Source organism: Chionomys nivalis, chromosome 22, assembly GCF_950005125.1.
Source record: "Chionomys nivalis chromosome 22, mChiNiv1.1, whole genome shotgun sequence".
In the NCBI taxonomy this organism is placed as follows: domain Eukaryota; kingdom Metazoa; phylum Chordata; class Mammalia; order Rodentia; family Cricetidae; genus Chionomys; species Chionomys nivalis.
In genome coordinates this window covers 51,561,571-51,588,782 of record NC_080107.1, presented here as the reverse complement: position 1 = coordinate 51,588,782, position 27,212 = coordinate 51,561,571, and the positions used below count along the sequence as shown (strand labels likewise).

The 27,212-nt window shown below is 39.9% G+C and overlaps 1 protein-coding gene and 1 pseudogene across 2 annotated transcripts in view; one reads left to right on the top strand and one right to left on the bottom strand.

Moving 5' to 3' along the window:
* The window catches only part of Mrrf (mitochondrial ribosome recycling factor), a 67,834-nt gene extending 40,633 nt beyond the window's left edge, over positions 1 to 27,201 (bottom strand). Inside the window, exons 1-4 of one of the 2 annotated variants that reach the window (XM_057755129.1) lie at positions 27,153 to 27,201; positions 21,445 to 21,656; positions 8,028 to 8,183; positions 2,866 to 2,984 (exon numbers count right to left, since the gene is read on the bottom strand). In XM_057755129.1, the coding sequence (XP_057611112.1) occupies positions 2,866 to 2,984; positions 8,028 to 8,183; positions 21,445 to 21,628 (459 nt within the window). In that variant the 5' untranslated portion in view covers positions 21,629 to 21,656; positions 27,153 to 27,201. The remainder of the gene's footprint in view (positions 1 to 2,865; positions 2,985 to 8,027; positions 8,184 to 21,444; positions 21,657 to 27,152) is intronic. The other variant, XM_057755131.1, reaches the window with a different exon arrangement.
* LOC130864781 (transcription factor BTF3-like) lies at positions 12,346 to 13,050 on the top strand (annotated as a pseudogene).
* Positions 27,202 to 27,212: the final 11 nt, after the last annotated feature.

The window sequence follows — 27,212 nt, the reverse complement described above, 5'->3', positions numbered from 1 at the left end:
GTGTCACAACAGCATGACACAGAGATGTCCAGGCTTGGAAAGAAAGTCAACTGCACATGAAACAGAAAGAAATTCTATAGACACAAGGAGGATTAGCTGAGCATTTTGAAGTCATGAACCTCAGTACTCTATGGGCAGATTCTAAAGCCGGGGGAAGGAAGTGTTTAGTTAGAGCTGTTGGTTTATGCACCCACCAGATGAGATAAAGAAACTCACACTTCCTCACTGTGCCTATGCCTGTGCCCTCTACTGAGATGCTGGGTAAGCTTTTCCAGAACCCAGGGGATGGCACACTAGAGAAATGGCAAAGATACTTTATTGAAAGAAGAAAATATACTCCAACTTCCTAAGAAAAAACTAAGCAGTTAATACCTCCTCCTGCCTCATAAGAGATGCTCTGGTGGCCAATCAGGTGCTACTTCTGTGAATAACATTTGCCATTTAATAACAGAAGTGCACTCGGGAGGCAGAGACAGGCGGATCTCTGTGAGTTCGAGACCAGCCTGGTCTACAAGAGCTAGTTCCAGGACAGACTCCAAAACCACAGAGAAACCCTGTCTCAAAAAAAAAAAAAAAAAAAAAAAAAAACAGAAGTGGTTGGCTCTGAAAAGCAATCTGCCTGATGAGGTCTTCAAGCTGTGTAATTAGGAGGCTAGTCCCTAAATTGGCCTACAGTGCCTATGGGATTAGATGAACAGGGCAGAGACGCCTCAAGGGTTCAGAGGGAGACAACAGGGAACAAGTTGACAGTTCCTTTTCATCTGTTTCTATGCTCCTCAGTAACGCCATGAATGAGTGCTTCCTTTCCATATACCTAATAACACATATCCACCAATGTAAAGACAATGTATGGAGCAATTCCATGTGCCCAGCACTGTTTGATGTGAACACAATGAAAAAGTTATATATGACTCTTCTACTGCAAGCTTACAATCTAGTGAAAAAGTGACATCTACACTGAAATTCAAAACATGAGTGGCAAATAGCCAGCAGAAAATGTTCCAAGTCACAAGAACAGTACCTACAAACACCCTGAGGGTGTAATAGTCGTGATGTATTTTAAGGCCAGTCTGAGTACAACGGAGTACCAGGAAGACAATGCAACAGAACTGCAGACTGGATGCAGGCTGAGGCCAGATCACCAAAGCCTTTTTGTCCACAGTAAACATTTTGAATTTTCACTTCTTAAAGATCATTTGAATTGTGAGAATGATACAATCCAACATATACCTTGAAACATTAAAGTTCACTGTGGTTGCAGGATAGAGAACGGAGAAGGGCAGTGGTTCAACAAATCCAAAAGTGTGCCTGCTGCATCAGTCGCAGGACCCTTCTGACTGGAAACGGTTTGTTCTGCTCCTACTGTTAAACTGGTTTGTCAAATCCAATGCACAGCCTGACACGGACACAGCTACTGACACAGAGACCAGAACAGGACGGTCGGGCGGTGGTGGCAGGAGAGGACTGGATTTCACGTTTTCTAGGTTTCTCAACTACAGTTAAAACCATAGAGCCCCAAGGTTGAACGCAACTCATCTTCCATTCTCTAATGCCAGGCATTGCTTATATTGTTCTGTCTAGTCTGAAAGAAGGTGAAGTCTTGGAGGGTCTTCTCCAAATTCTAATATAGAAGTAACAAAATGGCAGCTCCCAGGCCATATCTAGCCCATTAAAATGTTTTATTTCGGCTCAAGGTTTTTTGTTTGTTTTGTATAGCCTAAGTTATCCTTGAACTCCTGATTATCCCGCCTCCACCTCCCAAGACTTAAGAAAACAAACGCATGCCAGCCCTCCTGGATGCCCATATTTTAAAAAGAGAAAAGTAAACCAGTCCAAAACATTTAGAGAACAAAAAGACTTTGTACAAAATTTGGGGTTACTGATGTCTCTCGGAAGTAAAAACTGGAGCATCTGTTAATACTAATTCCCAGGCCTACATTTCTGCCTGGCAATTATCAACAAGAACTGGACAGAGGTGCCCCACAGATAGGCCACATGGTGTCCAGGCATGCCGATTTGAATGAGAATCCCCCTCTATGGCTCACATATTTGAATGTGTGGTCTCTAGTTGTTGGAACTGTTTGGGAGGGATTAGGAGGTGTGGTCTTCTAGAAGGTGAGTCATTGGGGGTCAGTTTTGAGGTTTCAAAAGTTCTTACCTATGCTTTAGCTCCATGCCTACCTGCTGCCATGTCCTCCCCCACCCTCCCATCATGGTCGTAGACTAACTCTCTAGAACTGTGAGCCTCAAGTTAAATGCTTTTTTTTTTTTTTTTATTATGAACTGCCCTGATAGTAGTGTTTTGTCATGGCAATAGATAAGTAACTAAGATAACAGGTTACCAAAGCCTTACACTGCCCCAAAGAGCCAATCACAATCTCTCCATTATTGCTTTTCGAATTACTTACTTGGTCGCTATAACATTTGCATTTAACAGGTAAAAACTTAAGAGATGGGGCTGGAGAAATAGTGGTTGAAAGCACTGGTTGCTCTTCCATGGGACCCAGGTTCAATTCCCAGTACCTACATGGCAGCTCACAACTATATACAGTGATACAAATATATCATTGTTTTCCTGGATCTGATCTTTTCCACACCTGAATTCTATAAAATCCTGGACAATTTTTTTAGAAGTTCCAGGAGATCTGACACCATCATACAGACATACACACAGACAAAACACCAATGCACATGAAGTAAAGATAATCATTTTTTTTTAAAACTTTAGAGATAAGAGACTTATCTTGTCCTATATTTTCTTTAATAAATTCCTTCCCAAACTAAAGGGAACATTTCCTTCTGACCTGATCAAACCTCCACTATTCAAAAGACTGAAGACAGATACCTTTCAATGAGGCACCTTACCTCTGGGAAACTGGTCATATTCACCAGAATCAACTGTGGTGACTTCATGGAGATCTGGCCAATGTGATTTAAAGCAAGCTTCCCATCAGCAGTTACCACAGTAATATGATCAAGGGATCCTAAGGAAAAAGCAAGAAGGTTTTAGAATTCTAAAAGACTTTAGAAGCCCATATCTTTTTATCTAATTTATCTAAGTTAGATATCCTTATCTAAAATTCAGCACACAGGAATCCCTTCCAGATGTGACGAGGCTGTTCACAGGAGCATTTTCAGGCAGTGGATAGAGTATGCAATGAACCACGAATTCCTTACTAGAACCAAGGTAAGTAACCATTCTGGTTTGCCTGGACTTAAAGTCTTTCCTGTGACCTAGGACAGATCATCACTGAAGGAAGCCAGGACAGGAACTCAAGCAGGGCAGGAACTTGGAAGCAAGAGCTGATGCAGAGGTCATGGAGGGGTGCTGATTACTGGCTTAGAGAACCCAGGACCACCAGCACAGGAAAAGTACTGCCCACAAAGGCTGGGCCCTCCCCCTTCAATTACTAATTAAGAAAATGCTCACAGGCTTGCCTACATCCTCATCTTAGAGAGGCATTTTCTCACATGAGGTTCCCGCCTCTCGGCTGATTTCAGTTGTGTGGAGTTGATACAGTAAACTATCTAGCACAAAGCTGAAACTGAAAAGTACTGGTCCTCCCGTCAGTAACTCTGCCACTTACTAGCTACAAGACCACTAAGGAATAAATCACTTACCCTCTCTCTCGGTTTCCAACTCAGCATAAAAATAGCTGCTGCTTACAGAATTAGTGACGACTCCAGCAGTCACTGGAGAAACGGCCAACTACATGACATACCAAAGAACAAGCACTGTAAAGTTAACTCCTCCTGCCCCTCAGTATTATTAATAATAATGCTATTATTATTACCACCACTTTAGAGATGAGAAAATGAAACTTGAGGAAGATAAATGGACCAAGATCAGAGTTATCAAGTGAAAACCAATCAAGAGCCAAGAGTCAAGCTCAAGTGTGCTCCAGTCTGATTTCAGGAAGTCCTTCCCTTCTCTACACATTCTGAGCACAGAATCATCAGGGCTTTAGTCCATACTCTTGCACCCCCAGATATCCTGATTCTGTTGTAATGTTTTAATTCACCACACAATTCTAGCACATAGCCAGTTTAGAACAAGTTCCTCTTGCCACTCTTGCCTTTGGTCCTGAGACCCCCTTCAGAAACAAGTACTATGCACACACACGCACGCACACGTGCATGCGCACACACACTATATATATATACTAAATCTTATCTTTTTCAACACCTGATTTCTGTAAAGTCCTGGGCAAATTTTTTCAAGTCAAAAAAGATAATAAACCCACAGCTCTAGATAGGAAATTCTTCAAAGTCCCTGTTTCCTATGCAAATGAAACCCTTACCACTCACAGTAAGAACCCCTCGTGGATGGCTCTTTCTGAGACACAAAGAGAATGGGGTTGTGGAGGTGGGAGAGGTATCCTTCAAATAAACTAAAGCTATTCTCGAATACAGTGTAGGATTAATGCAGTAAATACCACACTATGACCCAATGACCTGATTTGGAGTATTCAATCAGATTCAGTGTCATCATGATAGACAGGGGTTAACACCACTGGCTTTAACCTGAAAAAGTATCGGAGTATAAAAAGTCACCATGATTCTAAAATCCAAATACCTAAATTCAAATACCAGCTCACTGCTTCCAGATTCTAAGCACCTTCTGGGCCTCCATTTCCTGATCTTTAAATAAGACAAAAACTGTACTTCAAGGGCTTTAATGAGGATTAGACTTAAAGCTATATTGAAAAGCATTATAACTACCCAATAATGCTATTATTTTTTTGGGAAGTTTTGTATTTTAATCAAACTAATATCCTTGCATGTAATTTTCCTTCTATTAGGAATATACTTCTCCTTTTTTTGAAATTATAAAAGCTACTTAATTCACCATAACTTAAAAACAAGAATAAACTTAACTAAGTATAGATGTCTACTTTAAGTATTTCAAAACATCCTAGTGGTGGTGGTACACGCCTTTAATTCCAGTACTTGGAAGGCAGAGGTAGGGCAGATCTGTTAGTTAGAGGCCAGTCTGTTCTACAGAATGAGTTCTAGGACAGTCAGAATTACACAAAGAAACCCTATCTTGAAAAACAAAAACAAACAAAACAATTAAAAAGCAATGGTTAAAGGAGTTGAAGGACTCACAAGATTGGAAATATCTACCATGTTCATTGACTAGTTAACATTTTTGTAACTGACCACATCACCAAAAGTGATCTACAAAATCAGCCATTGATTGACATAAATTAGTTGACTAAATCACTTTATAATTTTTTTAATGTTTTCTCATCTTTTAAAATTAACTATAATCACTGTGCAGTGGTGGCATATGTCTGTAATTACAACAGTCAGAGAGGCAGAAGGGCAGGCGAATCGCTGAGTTTGAGGCCAGCCTGATCTACAGAGCGAGTTCCAGGACAGCCAAAGCAACACAGCAAAACCCTGTCTTGGAAAACAAAACATGAACAAACAATAACAACAACAAAGTAACTATAATCACTTAGCAATTTTAGTTCCAGGTTTCCATACATCAATAAATCAAGCTGAAGAGAACTGTATCTTAATAACACTGAATCGCTCAATTCATTGAATTTTAGATTCATTAATCATTTCCTCAGCAGCCCTTGAACAAATCATATCTGAAGCTGGGTCTGCTGACTCACTCTCGTGACCCTAGTATTCAGTAAGCTGAGTGAGCATGGCTGCTATAAAATTCTAGAATGTGATTTTTTTCCTCGATACTTTTTTTTTCTTTTTTTTTAGACTATTTTTTTCTTTCTTTTTTTTTTTTTAGACCCTAATTTCTGATATTTTATTTTTTTTAAAAACAGGTTTACTATGTAGCTTTGGCTGGCCTGGCGCTCACTTTGTAGTCTACTATGTGGGATAGTAGATATCCCAGTCTACTTTACTGCGATAATTCTTGCTCCTTCTATAAAGTCTCGCTGTGGTGGTATCTAATCTCAGTTGTATTGCAGACCCTTCTTCTAAGCCCCCATGCATTCTAAGCGTGTCTCGGTAATAATGATGGCAGTCTTAAGTGACTGAATATGTCCTATAAGCAAAGCTCCAGTGCTAATGCTTTTTAATATTACTTGCTTTCATTATCTTATGATTATTGCTGCCACCATTTTACAGATGAGGAAACTGAGGTAAACAGAACCACTTGCCAATATCACAACAGCTCTTAATAACAGAACTTAAATCCAAGTCTAGGCAAGACCACCTCCAAAGCCAGGTCTCCACTGTTTTGCTATTAGGTCATTTTTATACGCATCGGTTTACTTGTCTGCCCTTTCATCTGAGGTTCTAAATTCCTGGACATTAGGAACCAGATCTTCCCTCTCCATGTCCATACCTATTACAGTAGTGTTCAGTACTACTGTGGCAAACATACAGATGAATGAAGGACAAAGGGGAAGCAGCAGGAAAGAGAGATCAAACCTGCATCTCAGACAAGTGTTGACAGACATCTGCTGTCTCTGAGACAGACACAGGATGGAAGGCAGTGAAGAAGAAAGTGCTGCTGGTCCAGGAAACAGCAAGAAATGATATAGAAGAGCCAGTCTAGCAGACAGCACGGGCTATGTGTAGCTTGTTTTACCCAGCTTCTTCACAGCCTCAAAATCTACACAGAACACTACACAATCTTAGCCCAAGGAAAAGAAGGGGAGATCCAAGGGGAGGTCTGCTGAAGATAGATCTTAGCTCCGCCTCCCTGACTGGCTGTTAAGAGCCTTTGCCACAGAAGGCCCCACATGGGCAGTGTGCAGTTGTAATGGTGCCTATCCCTCAATCTTTATCAACATAATGCATCAAACCCTTCCCCTCAATCTGTCCCCAGTGGGAATCTCCCTCAAGCTCACTCCTGTCCCTCATTTTCTCAGAGGTTAACAGTTAACAAATTACACTCCCACCCTCTTTCCGAGCCCATCATCTTCATAAGTTCAACAAGAGTGGAACTGGCCGGCTCATTTTAAGTATCACATTTCTCCCTGAGCTTCTCTCAAGCTGTTCTCTGGTTTCGGCTGCAGAATGTTAACAGGCAGAAAGCACAGGGGAGACAGAGCACTTTATCAGTTTCATACCTAAAATAATAAGCAAGCTTAAAATAAACAGTTGGGAAAGATTGAATGGCACGCTTTACTGTCAGCAAAGGCAGAAACACTCCAGCACAAAGGTTAACAAATGCCAGGAACTGCCTTCTAGTCCCACACCAGATCACATCTTTGAACTCAACGTGGTTCTGATCATTTTTATAATGAACTGAGTACTTTTCAGAAACAAGTTCGTGAAATATCTTCTATTTTCCTTACAAACCTCCCCAATCAAAACATGAGTGGGAGAGGCTGAAGTTCCCAAAGACACCTTCAGAGGGGGTCTCAGACTTAACTATAGGATGATGACAACTCGCAAAAGGCCAACTTAACAGCAATTGGATTTTTCCTGCCCGCTTGCACCATTAGCTGACAGCCCACTTCTCTATTACATCTGCAAACAGTTCTCCTAGACAGTTCTGACATTTCCCACTTAGAAAAGCCACTTTTAGGAAGCTATTAACCTAAACGGAATCTTCCTGGTAAGCTCATGGGCAGAGAATGGCCTCAGGTGGGCAAGTCTGCAGAATTTGGTCTTCAGTGCTGGATAAGAACTGCCAAATAGGGCAAACTAGAAAAAGCAGACTAAGGACATAGAACTATGAGGCTAGATACCCACATAAGCTTATAGTATCCACAAAAAAACTACTTTGTGAGAGTGTAATTCCACAAGCACTGATCATGACAGGTTTTGTTTACTGTTATGCTGGTTCTCCGCGGGCCAAGCACAATGCTACTCCACGGGAGACAGTCACTTAATGGACACAAGCAGCACAATTCCAGAACCATGATACAGTTAACTCATTTACATTCCACAGCAGGAATTGGACAAGGAAACTCCTCAGTTACAGAAAAGTAACTGCTCATAAACACCAGTTAGTGGTGCCAAAGCTGGTGCCAAAGCACGGTGACCCCCGTGTTCTATCCTACTGTAACACTCCCTGAAACATGGGGTTAGCCACTAACCTGGTGCAGTCCTTATGTTGAGAGTCTTATTGAAATTATCCTGGAGTGCTTCCATCACAGATTTCATTTCTTCATCCACCTCTTCCAAGTTGATTATATCCTCAACCAAGGCTGTGTTAATATTCACCCTGGCCTGGGGTTGTCCTTTCCCTTTAGCTAAAAAGTGAACATACAGTGAGCAGAAGAATAGAAGCATACATAGAAACAATAAGCATTGGCTTTTTCTTAAGTGCCTTTGTGTACAGGGCACTATCAAGTGCTAGAAGTTTGTAAGAGCATCTCTGCCCTCCACAAACACTCACATCTACTGAGTGTCAGCTAGCTCCCAGGTCTGTGCCTTAGCTACTGCGAAGGCCATAGGCTTTAGAATTAGACACTCGGGGCTACACATGCTGCAGTGCATGTGGGCTGTATGACCTTGGGCAAGTTATTCTGTTTTTGAGTATTGGATTCTCCACTTTTAAGAGGACTAATCTGTATTATAAGACTGTTACAGGAATAAAATGAAGCCACTTACATAGCCAAAAGAGTACTCTACATATCCATGGAATCCAGAAATAAATTAATAGCTTATTTTTCAGAAAAATGGAACACCAGAAAGGTAAAGTGACTTGCCTAATGTCACAGGTCAGGAAATGGTCAAGTCAAGATTTGGTCCCAGATCTGTCTAATTTTAAGCCCATGAACTTTTCATAAGACAATCTCCACAAATCTAATGGAGAGAAAGGAAACATATTAATTCAGTTTCAAATGCATACTAAGACAAGGTTATGCTCAGCACTGTAGGCTGATCTAGACAAAATGGACTGCAGAGACATTAACTCCTACCCATCAGAGCACACTGGGCTTGCACAGTGCTGGAGATGGATAGATTCTGACTTCACACCTAAACTATCGGGGGTTTTCACAGACATTCTAAAATGTGCACGTGACACAAATACTCTTGTGTTTCCACACAGGTGTGGGAAGGAGAGGAAAGCTGGAAATGGACAGAATCTGCGTAACCAAGACTGCGATGCTCACTCACTAAACGTTTAACAAAGCATTATTAAAATCCACTCAGCAATTTTCAGTGTCTGGGGCCAGCTTAACTCTGTGCTATCTGTGTTTGACATCCTAATTTGCAATGCAATTTCAAACATGCTCTTCTGTTTGTATTCAAGATAGATCTGAGGTAGGAATGTGAGAACTTGAGGTACAGGCCATTGAAATATTTTGTCCAAAGTAACCAGCAAACAAGAAGCAAGATAACTTTTCCAGAGGTTTGTTCAAGTCACCATCCTCCTTGAAGCCCCACCACTTTTGAGTAAACAAGCTAAGGGCTTAGAATTTTTGGAACTAATAAAAGATGTCAATTCAAAAAAACGCATTACGAGCAGGACAATAGAAGCAAATCTGTATCTGGACAGATTGTAAATGAAGAAAATCTAAGACATACAGATAATTTTAAAACCTGGAGAGAAAAGACAGATTTATCTACAAGGAATCAAAATTACATGTTGAACAAAGAGGCAAGACACAAAGATATATACTACAGCTAAAGAGCCACATATAAGAACAGTAAAACAGACAAAACCAACCCACGCCACCAGACATCTGGATAGTAATTACCTGCAAAGGGCACCAGGAGAGGGTGGCACTCACTAGATGTGGGTGAAAAGGGACTTCTCATGTGCTGAGAATAGTCAACCTCAAGACCTGAGTGTTCTACCACTGAGCTACAATCCCCAGCTTCTAGTTTCTGAGACAATGTCTTGCTATGTATGCATGTATGTATGTATGCATGTATGTCTGCTTCAGCCTCCTGAGCGCTAAGATTACAGGTATGGGTCCCCGCAACACCAGTTCTTGATTGAGGAGTAAGGAGAGTCTTGGTTACACTGGTGATTTCAGTTTGGAAAAGTTAGCAAGTTGTAGTTTATTTCTGTGAAAAGGTTAAAAAAAAAAAAAGGTAACTAACTATCCAAGTAAAGACAGATTATACACATAAAGCTTGCAAATCGCAGAGATGAAAAGGGAATAAAGAACCCTGAACTTAATAGAAAGGAAGAAAAAGTTAGAAAGCCACAAAAAAGGACAAAATTAAAATGTAAATATTCAACAAATAAGATAAACAGAGATGAATCAAAATGACTAGCTAGAAGTTCAAGGTTCTCAGTAAGACTTTAACTTAATCATATAGAATATACAAGAAACTTTATAAATATGTGAAGACAGGTTTAATTGATAGGAAAATTTTATAAACCTGAAAAATATTAATGAAAACAAAGTGAGTTTTATAATAGTAAGTAAAACAATACATTAAGACAATGCATTATTAGAAATGAGGGCTACTTCAAAATAATATCGGAAGATTTATAACAATTCTGGGCATATATATATATATATATATATATATTTAAGGCAATCTCAAAATTAAAAAGGGGAAACTGTTCAATCTACAATTACACCGTGAGATTTTAACACACCTTTCTCAGTAACTGGTAAGCAAAGCAAATAAAAAGTTAAATAAACAGAAAATGTGATTCTAAGTACAGGTTGCCTTTTAATCCCATCAGGATTAAAGCTATGATCTCTGTAAATTCAAGGCCAGCTTGACCTACACAGTGAGTTCCAGGCCAGCTAGAGCTACGTGTTACAACAGACCTTGTCTCAAGAAGGAATAAGTAAAAAACACAATAAATATTATTGTCAACAAAATAAAAAACAAATTAAAAGACTTTTAGCCTGGCGTTTGTAGTAGCTTTTCATTTGTGTTTTAGTAAATAAAGCCTGCCTGAAGATCAGAGAATAAAACAGTCCCACTGGTCAGCCTTACAGACATATCTTTAATCCCAGTAGCCACACTAGTTGCCATAGAAACCTGGCGGTGTATGCCTTTAATCCCAAAACTAGAGAGAACTGTAAAACAGGAGGAGACTGCTCTTAGTCACAGTGTCATTCTGAGATTCCTGGAGGCAGGATCGCCATTTCAGACTGAGTTAGAGGTAAGAACCAGTGGCTGGCTGCTTTGCTTTTCATATCTTCAGGCTGAACCTCAATATGTGACTCTGAGCTTTTATTAATTGTGCATAAGGTGGTGGTGGCGCACGCCTTTAATGCCAGCACTCAGGAGACAGAGGCAGGTGGATCTCTGTGAGTTCTAAATCAGTCTGGTCTACAGAGCGACTTCCAGGACAGCCAGGACTACACAGATAAACCCTGTCTTGAAAAATAAACCAAACAAAAGAGATTCTTTTTAAAAAGCTTGTAATACTGATAAACTTTGGCAAAATGATGATGATACAAAAGATGCTAAGAAAAAAGAGAACATAAAAGAGTTATCAAAACAGTAAAAGTTTTAATCTTTTATTTTGTTTTTTCTTTTTGAGACAAGGTTTCTCTGTATAGCCCTGGGTATACTAGAACCTGCTCTGTAGACCAGGCTGGCCTGGTCCCCCTGCCTCTGACTCCCGAGTGTTAAAAATTTTTAATCTTAAGAGGCCATTAGGATAATTTAGACCAACAGCTTTGAAAACAGAAAAAAAAAATCTAAATATAAAATATAAGCAGTCTCGTAACTATTAAAGAAACTAAATCTATGATTTCAAGTTTATTTATGTATTCCAGATCCAGATGAATTCACAGGCAGGTTCTACCAAGGAGGTAAGGAACTTAACCATCCTATCACTCATCTCACACAATGAGGCTAATGTAAGCAACAAGACCTAACAAGGGCAGGGAAAGAGTTAAGCCCTTCATTATGTGGGATTACATTCAGCCTAAATTTACATATGCAAGCACAGACTAAAGAGTCTAATATATATCCTATATACAAACTTGATAAATCCAGTAATGAATACACAGATTAGGTATCAAGCACAATATATATTTAAATTATCAAAACTAAGCAGGGCTCTATTCAAAACTGCAGAGAGTGATTTAACATCAGAAAAGCTATGGCTGTTGATTTCCTCCATTAACAGACTAAAGGCAGGGGAGTACTGGAGATCTGGCAGAGTGTAGGACATGCTCAGCACACACCAGGCCCTGCGTTTAATTCCCAGCGCTGCAAAAATTAAAGGAGAAGGTAGAACCAACTCAATAAACACAGTCTATCATCTGATTAGAAGTTAGTGCCTTTTGGCCATCTTACGTTCCCACGTGTATGCGTCCTATCTCAGCTGGTTGGCTAGAGACTCCCTGAGCACGAACCCTAGTCCCCCGCGTGGCCCCATCTAACAACCCTACGTGTGTGCATCTTATCTCAGCTGGTCGGCATGAAACTCCCTGAGCACGAACCCTAGTCCCCCACTCCGACAAGATGAAAGAGACGATCATGAACCAAGAAAACAGCAAACTGCAGACACAAGTGTGCATTGGTGGGAAAGGAACTGCTTGCAGAAAGAAGAAGACGATCACGAACCAGGAAAAACTGTAAACTGCAGGCACAAGTGCACAGAAAGAAGGGGTTCACAGAATGGCCACAGCAGATGATAAAAAACTGCAGTTCTCCTTAAAGAAGTTAGGGGTACAACAATATCTCTGGTACTGAAGAGGTGAACATGTTTACAAACCAAGGAACAGTGATCCATTTTAACAACCCCAAAGTTCAGGCATCTCTGGTAGCAAACACCTTCACTGTTACAGGCCACGCTGAGACCAAACAAATGACAGAAATGCTTCCCAGCATTCTAAACCAGCTTGCGGCAGACAGTCTGACTAGTTTAAGGAGACTGGCTGAAGCTCTGCCGAGACAATCTGTGGTAGAAGAGCACCACTTGCTACTGGAGAGGATGATGATGAAGTCCCAGATCTGGTGGAGAATGTTGATGACGCTTCTAGGAATGGGGAAACTGAGTGGAGGCACCTTCTGAAGAAGTGCGCTACTGTTTTATATCATGGTTGCTTTTTAAAGGTCTTTTGTTTATGGATCTGATCAAATCAAGAGTGCTAATATTTTTAGGCCCAAGTCCCTTGGACACTGCAGCTCTTTTCAGTTTTTGCTTAAACACAATTCATTCTTTGCAGTAAATTAAGCTGAATAAGTGTAGGATTAAAGTTCAGGAAAATGTTAATAAAATTCTTTGCCTAGTAACAACAACAACAAAAAAGAAGTTGCTAATGCCTTTTTAAAAAGCTCAAGGATTAGATATATTTACTTAAAAGGGATGATGAAAAATAGAAAGGAAACATTCTTTACATCAACATATAAGAAGTGTTCTCTAGGGGCTGGAGAGATGGCTCAGAGGTTAAGAGAGAGCACTGCATGCTTTTCCAGAAGTCCAGAGTTCAATTCCCAGCAACCACATGGTGGCTCACAAATATCTATAATGAGATCTGGTGCCCTCTTCTGGCCTGCAAGCATACAGCAGGCAGAACACTGTATACATAAATAAACCTTTAAAAAAAATAATTCCCTCTAAAGTCAAGAATAAAAAGGAATGCCCATTATCACCAATCATACTTACTCAGATTAGACTAGAGTGCAGGGAAGGAGAGTACTGGGGTAATGGGATAAATGTGCAGGCATATGCCACAAAGAAAGTTAATTCCATGTGAGTTTCTTCCCTGAAGTAGGACTGGTGCTGCCAAGAGCAGACAATATCTCATTGTCATAAAAAAAAAAAAAAAAAAAAAGTACCTATGTTATTAAACCATCTTAAATGCCATATTCTGTAGACCTCTAAAGTCTTTGAAGATGACCTGCTTATCTAAAATATACCTTTGTTTGACCTTGAAAACATATCTAAGCCAGGCGGTGGTGACACACACCTTTAATCCCAGCACTGGGAGGCAGAGGCAGGCAGATCTCTGTGAGTTTGAGTCCAGCCTGGTCTACAAGAGCTAGTTCCAGGACAGGAACCAAAAAAGCTACGGAGAAACCCTGTCTCAAAAAATCCAAAAAAAAAAAAAACCAAAAAACAAAACAAAAAAACCCCACATATCTAAAGTGACTACGAGTTAAGTTATAAATAGGTGATTAAGTACTAATCTGCATTACCTTATCCTAAACAATTGGTAACAACAAGGACTAGAAATTTGCATTATATTGTTAAATAAGTTGTACAGGTACAATACCTTGAATGGGAGTAGAAATATATGTACAGTATGTTCTAACAAAATTAACCTCAAATTTATATCAATATACAAAATTTGTATACAATATACAAAAGGCCAATCCAATATAAAACATCTAAAACTAGTAGTTGCTTTTAAAAAGTAGACTCAATAATCTATCTTTTATCGTATCTATATATGCTCTTTCTTTTAAGAGTAGATTCAATAATCTACCTTTTTATTCTCTCATATCTATATACCCCTTTTTTCTTTTCAAAACAAGAACTCTGAATCTAGTCTCTGTTGCCCAATGTGTCTCCTGGCTGTAACCAATAACAACTTGTACCCAATCCCTCTAAACAATGAAAAATAGCTATAACCCACTGAAAGACCAAAAACCACCCACCCCACCTCTTGGGAATGTGGCTGTTTTATTCTCAAATTTACTTCTTGTTGTCTGGGGCACATGGCATCATTAGGGGATTCTGAAAGGAAAAATATGGGTTAATTGTCAAGTCCTGAATGAGGCAGCTGTGTCATTTGTTGTCCAGTCTCTGTGTGATGGGAAAGTGCAGGGCTTGTCTCAAGTCCTGGCTAGAGCAGCCTGTGAGGCTGGATCATCTCAGCTAGCCACCTTGAAATTGTTCTGAACAGTTCCTAATTTGGGGGATATTCTCTTTTGGGAAGTTACATCTGATCAAATAAAAAGCATTTGTTAGTTTTATAGATTAGCTTAGATTAAATGATTACGTAGTTTGATGAACTATCATCTCTTCTAAGTAAGAAGTGTCTCTTGTTCAACTCAAATCTTTATCAATTTTGATGGTATCCATGGCTTTTCTTCTCCTGTGGAAACAAAAGCAAAATCCCTTCACCAACGTGACACATGTCCTGATTTCCAATCTGAGGTCAGTACATCTTTAAAGTATATCAGTTGATTTAACTCTATAGATTTTGTCTATTATCCAATGTCTCTCTGCAGCTGTTATTCCTTTCTCATTAGCATTTAGAAACTTCAAAGTTAGTAAAGTAATCTATTTCTGAGGGTATTTATCATCCCTTTCTGTTTATTTAACATATCCTTTAGACATGTTATCTTTCTATAACTGCCTGGCCTGTAGGACTGTGTTGTGTGCCTGCAATATGATTTACATTATAAGGAAAACAGTTTCATTTTCACAGAGACAAATGCTGGGACATTGTCTGTCTTTATTTGTACAGGTCTACCACATGATGGCCATAACTTGTAGCAAATGTGTGATTACCGAAACAATGTTTTCCAAACTCAAAGCAGCTGCCCACTGAAAACCATAATGGGTATCAATGGTGTGGTGAACATACTTTAGTTTTCCAAATTCTACAAAATGGAGCACATCCATCTACCAGATTTTATTCCTTTGAGTACCCTTGGGTTATTTCCTGCATGTAGTGGTGTGTGTGGCTGTGTAAGGAGCAAATAGGACGTTTCCTTATAATCTCCTTGACTTGTTGCCATGTGATACAAAAGTCTTTTTTAACCTTTGCTATTGGCACGATGTTTCTATGAAATTCTGAGGCCTCCAGAACATTTCCAATCAATAACTAACCAATTTCTACATTATCTTGTGCTAGAAGAACTGGCAGACCCATATGGCATCAGATGTGTGTTATGTATATTGGATGATTCCTATTCCTAATTGTATCTTGTAACTGAATAAATAATAAAGTCAATTCTGTCTCATCTGGTATAAATTCAGCAGTTTCAATATGCAAAGCAACTCTTCCTACATATTGCGAATCTATAACCATGTTGAAGGGTTCTTTGAAATCCCTTAGTAGCATGAGAATAGCATGTAATTCTGACTTTTGGACAGAATCATAAGGGTTTTGATCCACTTTACTTAAATTTTCTGATTTTAACCTGCCTTTCTTGATTTGTATCAGTAAAGAATATACGGATTCGGTTATTGGTGTGTCCCATAAAATGATGAGAAGGATCCAATTAGCTCTCTTTATAAGTCAAATTCTCTCACTTTGGGGACAGTTGTTGTTAATCTCTCTCCCCAAAAAATTATTACAAGCTCTTTGCCAAGGTTCACTTTCTTTCCAAAAATGGTTAATACCATCACTATTAAAAGGTATAAATTATAATTTTTCTGGGTCTATTCCTAATTGATAAAGTCTCAATTTTCCTTTTAGAATTAACTCAGAGACCTTTTCCACATACACTTTTAATTTTTTACTCCAAGTATGTGGTAAAAAGATACACTCTGAGGTAATAACTTCCTTCTGCATTAAAATTCCTGTAGGGGAATTCTTGGAAAGTAATACGACCAGAATGTAGTTAAGACTCAGATCCACACAATACACTTATTTCTCTTCCACCAAAGTCAATTCTCTCTCAGCTTCAGCTGATAATTTCCTGAACTATTAAAGTCCTTTTTACCACCTAAGGTTTTGTTTAAGTTAATCAGGTCATCAGGACCTATCCCAATAGGAAATATCTCCTAGCAATCTTTGGAAGTCATTAAGAGTTTGCAATTAATCTCTCCTAATTTGCACCTTTTGGTGTCTTAACTTTTTGTAAGCCTATTTTACAGCCTAAATAATTAATAGAATCTCCTCTTTGCATTTTTCAGGAGCAATTTGTAATCCCTAACAAGACAAAATTTTCTTTACTTCCTTAAATATGTTTTTTAACATATCTACATTTGAATCAGATAGTAAAATGACATTGATATAATAATGGTAAAGTATAGACTAATGAAATTGTGTACATATTTCCAATGGCTGCCCTACAAAATATTGGCACAGCATGGGGTTATTTAGCATTCCCTGTAAGAGAATCCTCCATTGTTATCTCTTAGTAGGCTGAGAATTATTATAAGCAGGTACTGTGAAGGCAAATTCTCTGTCCTTTTCTTGTAAAGGTATAATGAAGAAATAACCTTTTAAATCAATAACTATAAGAGGTCATTCTTTAGGCAATAGAGAAGGCAGAGGAATGCCAGACTATAGAGAGCCCATTAGCTAAACCACCTTTAATTATTAACAGTTCTTAGATGTTTCCATTCTCCATTTTCCAGATTTCTTTTTAACAACAAATACAGGAGAATCCTAAGGGCTGGTTGATTCTTCAATATGCTGAGCATTTGGTTGCTCCTGTATCCGCTGTTCTAGAGCCTGCAGTTTCTCTAGTGTTAAAAGCCATTGCTTAACCCATACAGGTTTGTCTGTCAACCATTTTAAAGGTAGGGCTGTCGGTGCCTTTGAAATATTAGCAGCTGCTGTGTCCTGTTCTTGTACAACCTGAATGGTTGGTGACTGTTCTCTATAATATTTTGTAATATTTTCCCCAAAAAACATACATTAATTTTTTGTTTGTTTATAAGACTGGAGGAATGTTAATCTGAGTATTCCATTGCTGTAACAAATTACATTCCCATAGATTCATTGCTATATTAGCCACATATGGTTTTAATAATCCCATCTGTCCTTCTGACCCTATACATTTGATCCATCTCGCACTCTGCTTTATCTGAGATGAAGTTCTAATCCCTAAAAACTGAACATTTACATCCTGAGGAGGCTAATTTGGATGCTAAGATTTGATGAAATTGTTACATCCACACCTGTGTCTACCAGACCTTCAATGGTAACATCACTTATTCATATTTTTAAATTTGGTTTTGTTCATTTATAGAAGTTTGCCAAAATACTCACTTTATGATTCTTCCTAAATTTTTTGTTCTCTCTTCTATAGTTATTCTATTATACAGAGCAGTATGGTTTCTTACAACAGGCATTAGGTTCTTTAATTGCTCTGAAAAGAAGTTTCCTCTACGATGGAAGAAAACAACTGGACCGGATTTGCTATACAGGCCTGCAAGACGCTCCTCACAGAGTTTCCCTATGGCAAAGGATTACCCTGAATATTCCTCATTGATCTACATTTATTAGTCCAATCCCTGCATTTTCTGCACCTTCTGCATAATCCAGAAGGGAGGGGCATTCTGAAGGGATTATACTTAGAAAAAGCATTGTTTCTAGGAACACCATGTCTACAATCCCTCTTAAGGGGACCTTGTTTGTCACAATTAAAACATTTGGCATTTCAATTTTTCCACAAACCTCTGGAAATCACCTCTCCTATCTATGCACATCATGTTTGTGAGATTCAGTATTAACTGTATCTCAAATCCATTGCTCCAAAGGTGCTGGCCTGCCTCTAGTAGACTAATTATCCTTTCACATAAAGAACTGGCATTTCTAAAAGACAGAAATTCAGTTATTATTGGTCTAGCTTCTTAATTTGGCATCTTTCTATTTACTGCTGATGTCAATCTTTGTAAGAAATATATAAAGGCTTCCTTTGGGCCCTGTATAACTTTAGTAAACGACTCCAATTCTGTCCCAAGCATTTAAAGCTGCTGTGTGGCATAAATCCAGGGTGTGGTCATCACATACAGCTTGCCTTTCTGTAATATCATAATCTCCTTCTCCAAGAATTTGATCTTGGGAGATTTCTTTACTCTGTTGTCCAATAATCTTAGCCTGTTCTCTGAACCAGGTACTCCATTGTACTTGTAGACCAGGCTCTAAGTCTTTAGGGATAATTAATTCTATTACAAACTAGCCACAAATTTAACATTTGCTTCACAAAAGGTGAATGCATGCCATATGACTATTGCTTCCTTGAATCTCCTTAAATCTAACATTGACATAGGAGTCTACTTAACTGTAACAGAGCCTCTGCCATTTGGTAATTCACGTAAGGTTACTGGATATATTTAAGGTGGTTGTTTGAAAACCAGGCTGTTCCTCTCTATTCTTATAATGCAATGCTAAAATTGGTTCTTCATTAAATTCTGTCTGGATTTAAATCTGTGATCTGTTTTATTAGGTTTTTCTGGGGCCTGTCCAGCATATTATTATACAGAGACCCAAATCCCTCCAGAGAAACCCTGTCTCAACAAACCCAAAAAAAAAAAAAAAAAAAAAAAAAAAAAAAAAAAAAAAAAAGATTCCTGATTGTCTTACAATATCTACCTATGATATTGGGGAAGATGTGAGACTGGCTGCTCCTGCATAGAGCAGTAAAAGCCTGACTGGATTTCAAAGCAGCTACCTAGCTTGGCAGTAGCCCAAGAAGGGGGTTCAAAGAGTCAGCAACCCACAGCGGAGAGAGGGAGGGAGCTGTCTGAAAAACACACAGGATTGTTCGGAAAAAGCACGTGTGGAGGGAGGCCACCTGAAGGCAGAACTAGGCAGTCTAGGGTGGGTGTATCCTGTGGCCTTTGGAGCTCAGGAGCTCCTGGAGTTTGGGTGGCAGCTGGAAACTGTTTCAGAGAGGCTACAACAGAAAAATCCCGAACTTACTCATGGGACTTGGGGAAAAAAAAGAAAGCCCATTTGGGTGGAGCTAGAGCCCCACAGGCAGCTAAAAAGTTATAAGCAAACGGCTTTTTCGTGAATCTGTACCCCAAACGTTGGGCACCAAATGTAGTACGAATAATAAAAACCCTGAGACAGATATTGCTGTTCAACCTAAAGATCAGAAAAGCAAAGCAGCCAAGTCACTAGAGAGCTCTTACTTCTATGAAATCTTCAGACTGAAAAATGGTGCGGGAGAATTGTCTGTATTCTGTCAATCATGTTTTAAATAAACGCTGATTGGCCACACAGGAAGTATAGGTAGGTGGGTCAACCAGACAGGAAGTAGAGGCAGGGCGATGAGAACAAGAGAATGCTAGGAAGGAGGAAGCCCATTCCTCCCATTCCTGCCCAGGCCACCAAGAAGCAAGATGTAACCTGCCCAACTGTGAAAAGTACTGAGCCATGTGGCTAGCATAAATAAGAACAATGGGTTAATATAAGTTACAAGAGTTAACAAGAAGCCTGAGCTAATGGGCCAATCAGTTTTATAACTTATGGAGATCTCTGTGTGATTTTCTTTGGGGCTTGCCAGCTGTGGGGTACCAGGCCGGACAGAAAACCCAACAAGCAGGCCCCTTCATGTTATAGAAAAGAGAACAAATTCCTGTGTCATCCTGCCTTATATTCCTCTCCAGTGCTGGAATTAAAGGCCTGCACCACTGCCCAGTCTCTATGGCTAACTAGTGTGGCTGTTGGGATTAAAGGTGTGTGCTACCACTATCTGGCCTGTATGGATAACTAGTGTGGCTGTTTTGTGTTTTGATCTTCAAGCAAGCTTTATTTATTAAAATACACATGAAATATCACTACAGTATCCTATTGTAGAATGACTCCAAGGAATCTAAGAGAATGAAAACAGTCAACTCTTTGAGGAGCAACCAAAAAGAAGAAGCTCCTACTTGCAGGCCATATTGAGCATCTAGAAGACTATGACATCATAGCATCAGAATCCCCAGGTTTCCTCTTCTTCCTCTATCTGGAGGCAGCCATGGGCAATTTTTTTTTCCAAACAACTATATCCTGACTTCTATATTTTCAACTTGTTAACATGTATATTTATTAGGTAATTGTAAGGATTTCTTCACTGGAAAATTATAATTGTTTTCAATAGATAATGCTAAGGATTGGATTAGAAAACTTTAAAAATAACATACAAATCCAAGATTAACAAGATAAGTCTTCTAAGGGTTAATTTTCTTTCAGCAGTGTGTTAATCTTTCTTTCAATAAAAGCAGATCTGTGTGAAAGCAGAAAAGGAAAGTCCCAGTGGAAACACTCAGCAGCACATTCTAGCACCACCAGGGACAGCAGGACTCCTGACCCACCCCAAGCATCAGGTTTGCCTCATCACCCTCTGTCATCCATTTTCCCAACGAAGTTTCTGAAAATCTAATTACATCAATATAGCCCTGGAGAGCGCTAAACAACAAAGAGAAAGATGATCATCATGGCAGACAGCTAACGAACAATAATCAATTTTACAACTGATTAATTAATTACTGCAGTTCTAAGCGTGTCCAGAGTAAAATAATAGTGTATACGACTGCATAGAACAGGAGACCTGACCCAGGCTCAGGCCAAGGAAGGCATCCCGGAGGAAGTGGCATTTAAGCTAAGACCTGCGGAACATCAAAATCTCATTCTTGGATGACATAAGCCATTAAGATCATCCATCTAAACCCGTGGCTTTAATGCCCTGTCACCCAAAACCCTTCTGGCTTTAATTATACCCTCAATTCAAATCTTCCTAAAGAATGAGTGTATGCTGATCCCTGCCACAAGCACTCCGGTGGGCTTGATACTTTTACCTCTAGTTTTGTATCTAAATGAAATAAAGTAGGCATTTTATGAGCCTACAAGAAATAAATAAGGTATAATGGTAACAAAACAAGCCCTGGGCTCAACAAATCTCTGAGATCTCTTAAATGCAAGAAAGGGCTGAGAGGGGAGGGAGGTCACCTACCTTTAGCTTTCTTGGTTGCAAACTGGCGAACTGGCATGGCTGGGTAGGCTAAGTATTGCCTTTGGTCATGTTGTCTTCCATGCACAGGCTTCATGGAAATTTCTGAAACAGGTCTGGTCAAAGTAGTAAGGTAAGTGCAAAAGGCAGGGTGTAGCAGGCGGAGGCACTTTATTCCCAAGGCCATGATGAAAGAGAATCCACAGAAACAGCCACTAAAAGAAATGAGACAAAAGATCTCTATAAAAGAAAACCCATAGCAACTTCCAAAACCAATTCATGCCAACTACCAAGCAAGTCCTCTAACTGATGCATGAACTCATACATTATCTCTAAGCCGCCTCCCAATAGCCTCAAAAAGAACTATTATCCTCATCTTACAGGAGGAAGAAACTGGTGTTCAGAGACTTGAGTGACCCACCCAGTCTGTGGAGTTCTTTCCATGCATCTAAATGTCTGTTAAGCAAATGTGCGGCAGCCCAAATCTATGATGATGTTAATTAAGCCCTTATATGAGCAAAAGCACAAACTCTTGATAAAGTTTAAAGAGGAAAGGCAGAGCACTAGAAGGGACTATAAGTAAGAAAAACATTTTAATAGGCATAAAATGACTGGAAAATTTACATGGCAGCATTTAATTAAAATTTTCTTTGGTTCCTTATGCACTGATTACCAATTAGAATCCACTTTAATTTGAGTCTGAAGTATGATTGAGGTTTGAGGTCTTCCACGGTCTAGAACTAGGAAATGCCAAGATCCATTGAGTTAACACAAGTTATACACATTTCTGAGGTCTCTGACCATACAAAGAGGCTATTGCTTCTTCTGAGACAGAACACAGTCCTAGCCAACAAATATCACACTAAGAGCTTCTGCCAAGAATCTGGTTATTACTTAGCTAAAAATTAAGAACAATTAGTACCAAGTGTCTGGAAGCACTATCTTTGGAAATCACATCTCATTTAAAAAAAAAAAACTGCTAAAGTGTTGACATAGCATAACGCAATACACAAGAGCAGTCATTCTGCAGCACGAAGATATAAAACCCAATCCCAGCTCCACCATTTACTAAATAAGAACTGCTGAGTCTTCACTTGCTCTTCTGTAAAATGGGACTGGTACTTATGTCTTCCAGTTGGGAATAAAGAGGCTAGACAGGTAAAACACTTGGCATGGTGTCTACTAGGTAATAGGGACATAAAAAATACTTATTGTTATCAGTTTTCATTTCAAGAACATCTGTGCTAGGGTCAGATATGATGAGGACACTTGTACATGTCAGAACTTTCAGTCAGATGTGGATGTAAATTTCTCTCTGGGGTAACTCATCCTTTCCCTATCAGTGAGAAAGTTGGGCCTCACCTGAAAATGAAACACCGAATACACATAAAACATCCAGCACGGTACCTGGCACACGCTAACTGCTCAAGGTGTGCAACTATTATTACCAGCATTACTTTTCTAATGAAAAGAAAATGAGCAACACATAATGCCACATGTGGTGAGGCATGCCTACAATTCTTGCAGTTAGGAGTTCAATGTCCATCCTCAGTTGAACAGCAAACTGGAGGCTAGCTCAAGCTAGATGACAGCCTGTCTTTCTTTCTTTCTTTCTTTCTTTCTTTATTTATTTATTTATTTATTTATTTATTTATTTATTTATTTATTTATTTGAGACAGGGTTTCTCTGTGGCTTTGGAGCCTGTCCTGGAACTAGCTCTTGTAGACCAGGCTGGTCTCGAACTCACAGAGATCCGCCTGCCTCTGCCTCCCGAGTGCTGGGATTAAAGGCGCGCTCCACCACCGCCCGGCGAGAACCTGTCTTTAAAAACATGCAAAAAAAGAAATGAAATGAATAAAGCAAAGGCAAACAATTCCTCCTGATGGGATTTTTAACAAGTTCTGCTGGAGAGCAGCAATCAGCGTGCCAGGTCTACATGAATGCAGGCCTGGCCTGCTTGCTTTACTCATATTAGCTCATCTCCTCCTGCCGATAGTGCCACAGGTAAACATTATAGTCCCCACTTTGGAGACATTGAAACTGAGGCTCAGAGATGAAGGCCCTGCCCACGACCGTAGAACTAATAATAGTCCAATACCACTTAAGAACCGTTCACAAAAGAGTTTGGCTCTGAGTGACGTTTCTAAAGCTCAGTTTCTACCTAATATAGCAATGCCCAACTCAAATTTATATCCAAATATGGCTGTAAAATAATGTGCAGTTTAGGTTTTTGTAACTGACAGGGTCTCAATCTGGCTACAGCGTGTATGACAGGTTTCCTGGAGTTCCTGTTGTGGGTCATAATACCAAGCCACAAAGCGACAGGAAACTAAAATGGGTTAGAAATAAACAACCTTTGACAGAAAATTCAGCATCAAGAAGCAGGCCCAATACATGTGAACCGGAAGTCAATTCTATAAATAAACCACATTGCTTTATGCTTGAAGCACTCATTTCAATTGCATAGAAGTCAGGGAATTTCACAGTGGAAGTTCAATAAAGCAATCGGGTGGGTCTCTAACCTTAGGAACATGAACACTCAGGTTAGTATATGAAGCATTAAAACTATAAAGAAGAAACTTCCTATGAGAGAGTTCAAGTATGTTCCAGATACATTAATGCACTCACAAGAGAATCTGTTTCCCCACTACCTGTGTGACCTTGAATAAGTCCATTTTTCTCAGCAACATCTTCTACCACATCTTTTTCACTTTAAATAACTAGTACTTTTAGCTGGGTGATTGTGGCACACGCCTTTAATCCCAGCACTCAGGAGGCAGGGGCAGGTGGGTCTCTGTGAGTTCGAGGCCAGCCTGGTCTACAAAGCAAGTTCTAGGACAGCTAGGACTGTTACACAATAAAACAGCATCTAAAGAAAAAAAAGACCTAGTATTTTTTAATAATAATTTATTTTTTATGTGCCTTCATGTATGTCTCTGTTGAGGATGTCAGATCCCCTGGAACTGGAGTTACAAACAGTTGTGAGCTGCCATGTGGGTGCTGGGAACTGAACACAGATCCTGGTAGAGCAATGAGTGTTCTTGACCACTGAGCCATCTCTCCAGTCCCCCAAATAACTAATAAACTAATATTTTAATATTATGTTTTGTTTACTCTTTAAGAGTTTCACACACTTACAAACCTACATCCTGGCTTGCCCACTGTCCTAGCAACCCTTTCCAACCAGCTGTGTATTGTGCATTGATATGCAACATCTATTTCTAATGTTTGAACACGTTGATCATGCTGGTAAGCAGCTGGAAGATCTTATATATAAATACTTTTCCCATCTTATTGTATTTGGTTATCACATACATTTTACAAAATAAACTGATCTTTCATTTCCTCATGAGTTTTTTTCTGTTCCTAAGTTTTCAAATATGCCATTAAGGATGCTGGAGAGATGGCTTGAAGGCTAAGAACACTGGCTATTCTAACACTGGATCTGAATTTGATTCTTAGCACCCACATGGTAGCTCACAACCATCTATATAACTTCAGTTCTATGAGATTCAACACCCTCTTCTGGCCTCCACAAGCACTAGGCACATATATACATGTAAGCAAAATACCCATAGACATAATTTCTTTCTTTCTTTTCTTTCTTTCTTTTTTTTTTCCAAGACAGGATTTCACTGTGTAGCACTGACTGTTCTGGAACTGTCTCTGTAGACCAGGCTGGCCTTGAATTCACAGAGATCCACCAGACTCTGCCTCCCAAGTGCTGGGATTAAAGGTGTGCACCACTACACCACCCTCCATACCCCTACCCCGCTCAATAAAACATTTTTTAAAAGTCATTAAATAAGCTCGGAATGGTCTCCTCTTATCTCTTTACCATCTGCTTTTCCTTAGATTTCACCTTAACCATCAGTCTGTCAGAGCACAGGGTCAGTGGCCACCTCTTCCAACTAGGTCCTATTTCCTGAAATCCAGTTTTCATACCCATACTCCATCACAGCACTTAGTTTTTAACAATAAAAGTAAATAATTGTGTAATTATTTGATCCTTGCCTAAGTATCTCTATATGGCTGTTGGCACTGCGTGGCCTATTCTAGCAGACTAATCTATCTACTAATCTAACGCTCACTACTGCACCCTTTACTTAGGATTGTACAGGAACACAAACATCATACAAACGTGGTTAAGTATGGTAATAGACTTCCAGAAAGATTAAATCCTTGCCCAACATCAAAATGCTGGCATCAGAGTTGGAATCTACACTTTTGATGGCAGGTCCTGGGATCTACTTCTCAACACTGCCCCCATTAGCCATGGTTTTTCCAGGTCTTTGTTTGGAATAGGGTTGCTCTTTTTCAAATTCAGTATCATGTAAAGAAGAGTATTTGTAATATTTGACTCAGAACAGCATCTGACTGCCCTTGGCACAAGCCAAAGAGGAATGATAAAATTTTACCAAGTGGACAAAAGGCTTAACCTAAACTTCAATATCCCTACTCCATCCCCATCATATGTATCTTTTGGATTCACAACGAGCCATGTTCAAAAGGCATATATCACAGCTCTACCAAGGAGTGCACTGTAGCAAATCATTTCTCCTAGCTTGGATTTCTTTCCTCAGTCATTCCCCGAATGAACCAGAGGCTTCCAGCCTTTCCAACTACAAGTTCCCCAAAATTCAGAGAACTACAACAGAATACGCACTTCCTTCCCTTACAGGGAAGACTGTGTGCTCCAGGCTGAACCCTCGCACACTATAGAAAATGTAAAGGCCAAGATTCAGGATAAGGAGGGAATTCCCCCTGATCCACAGAGGTTGATTATGCCGGTAAACAGCTGGAAGATGGCCATACTTTGTCTGACTAGAACATTCAAAAGGAGACTTTCTTACACCACTCCCAAGAATAATAAGCATAGAGAAAGAAGGTCGAGTTAGCTGTGGCGAAATACTGTAAGGTGGATGGAAATGGCAAAATTAGTCAACTTCGTCAAGTGTCCTTCTGGGTGAACGTGGTGCTGGGGTTTTCAAGGCTAGCCACTTTGACAGACAATACTGTGGCAAGTGTCTGACTTACCGCCTCACCAAACCAGAAGACAAGTACTCGTGTATGAGTTAATAAAAAGTCAGGAACTGAGAAAAAAAAGAAAGAAAGAAAAAGGAAGGGAAGAAAGAGTACCCAACTCTCAGATGGCCTAGGCAAGAGTCCTGCTTCTAGCACTTTCTAAGTAAGTGTTCTCAATCTCATCTGTAAATTTGCCAGAGCAGTGGAAATGTTGAAGCACCATTGAAATGACAACTGTTTGCCCACAGGCCGGCAGAGTGACGATTTTTAAAACCCCGGCGTTCGACTCAGGCCTGGGTGGCATTTAAACTTGGGAACCGCGAAACCCTAGTAAAGATAGGGCTGAGTTTTCGTTTCCACATCACTGGGAATAATTATTATCTCTGCGCGTAGGGCTGTTCGGAAGAGGCAATATTCCTGTCGGGTGACGTCCTAAATATCAGGAAGTATTTACCACATTCCCCTGCAGGCTCTAAAGGAGGGATGAGTGACACGCGCCCCGCCCCCACCCTTGAGAGGGTAGAGGGACCAGAAGTCCCGCCCCTGGCCTTAAGGTCGAGCCGAACTCTGCTGAACCGGTCACGGGCGGTAGCCTGGCCCCACGAGGTCCCTCCGAGGTTCTTGAAAAGGTGTCGCTGGCACCTGGACCCCTCCTGCGCCTCGAGACCCCTTCGAGGCCACTCACCAGCTACAGTCTGGATTATACAGAACCACGCGCGTCAGAGGCGGCGCGGACGTCGTGACG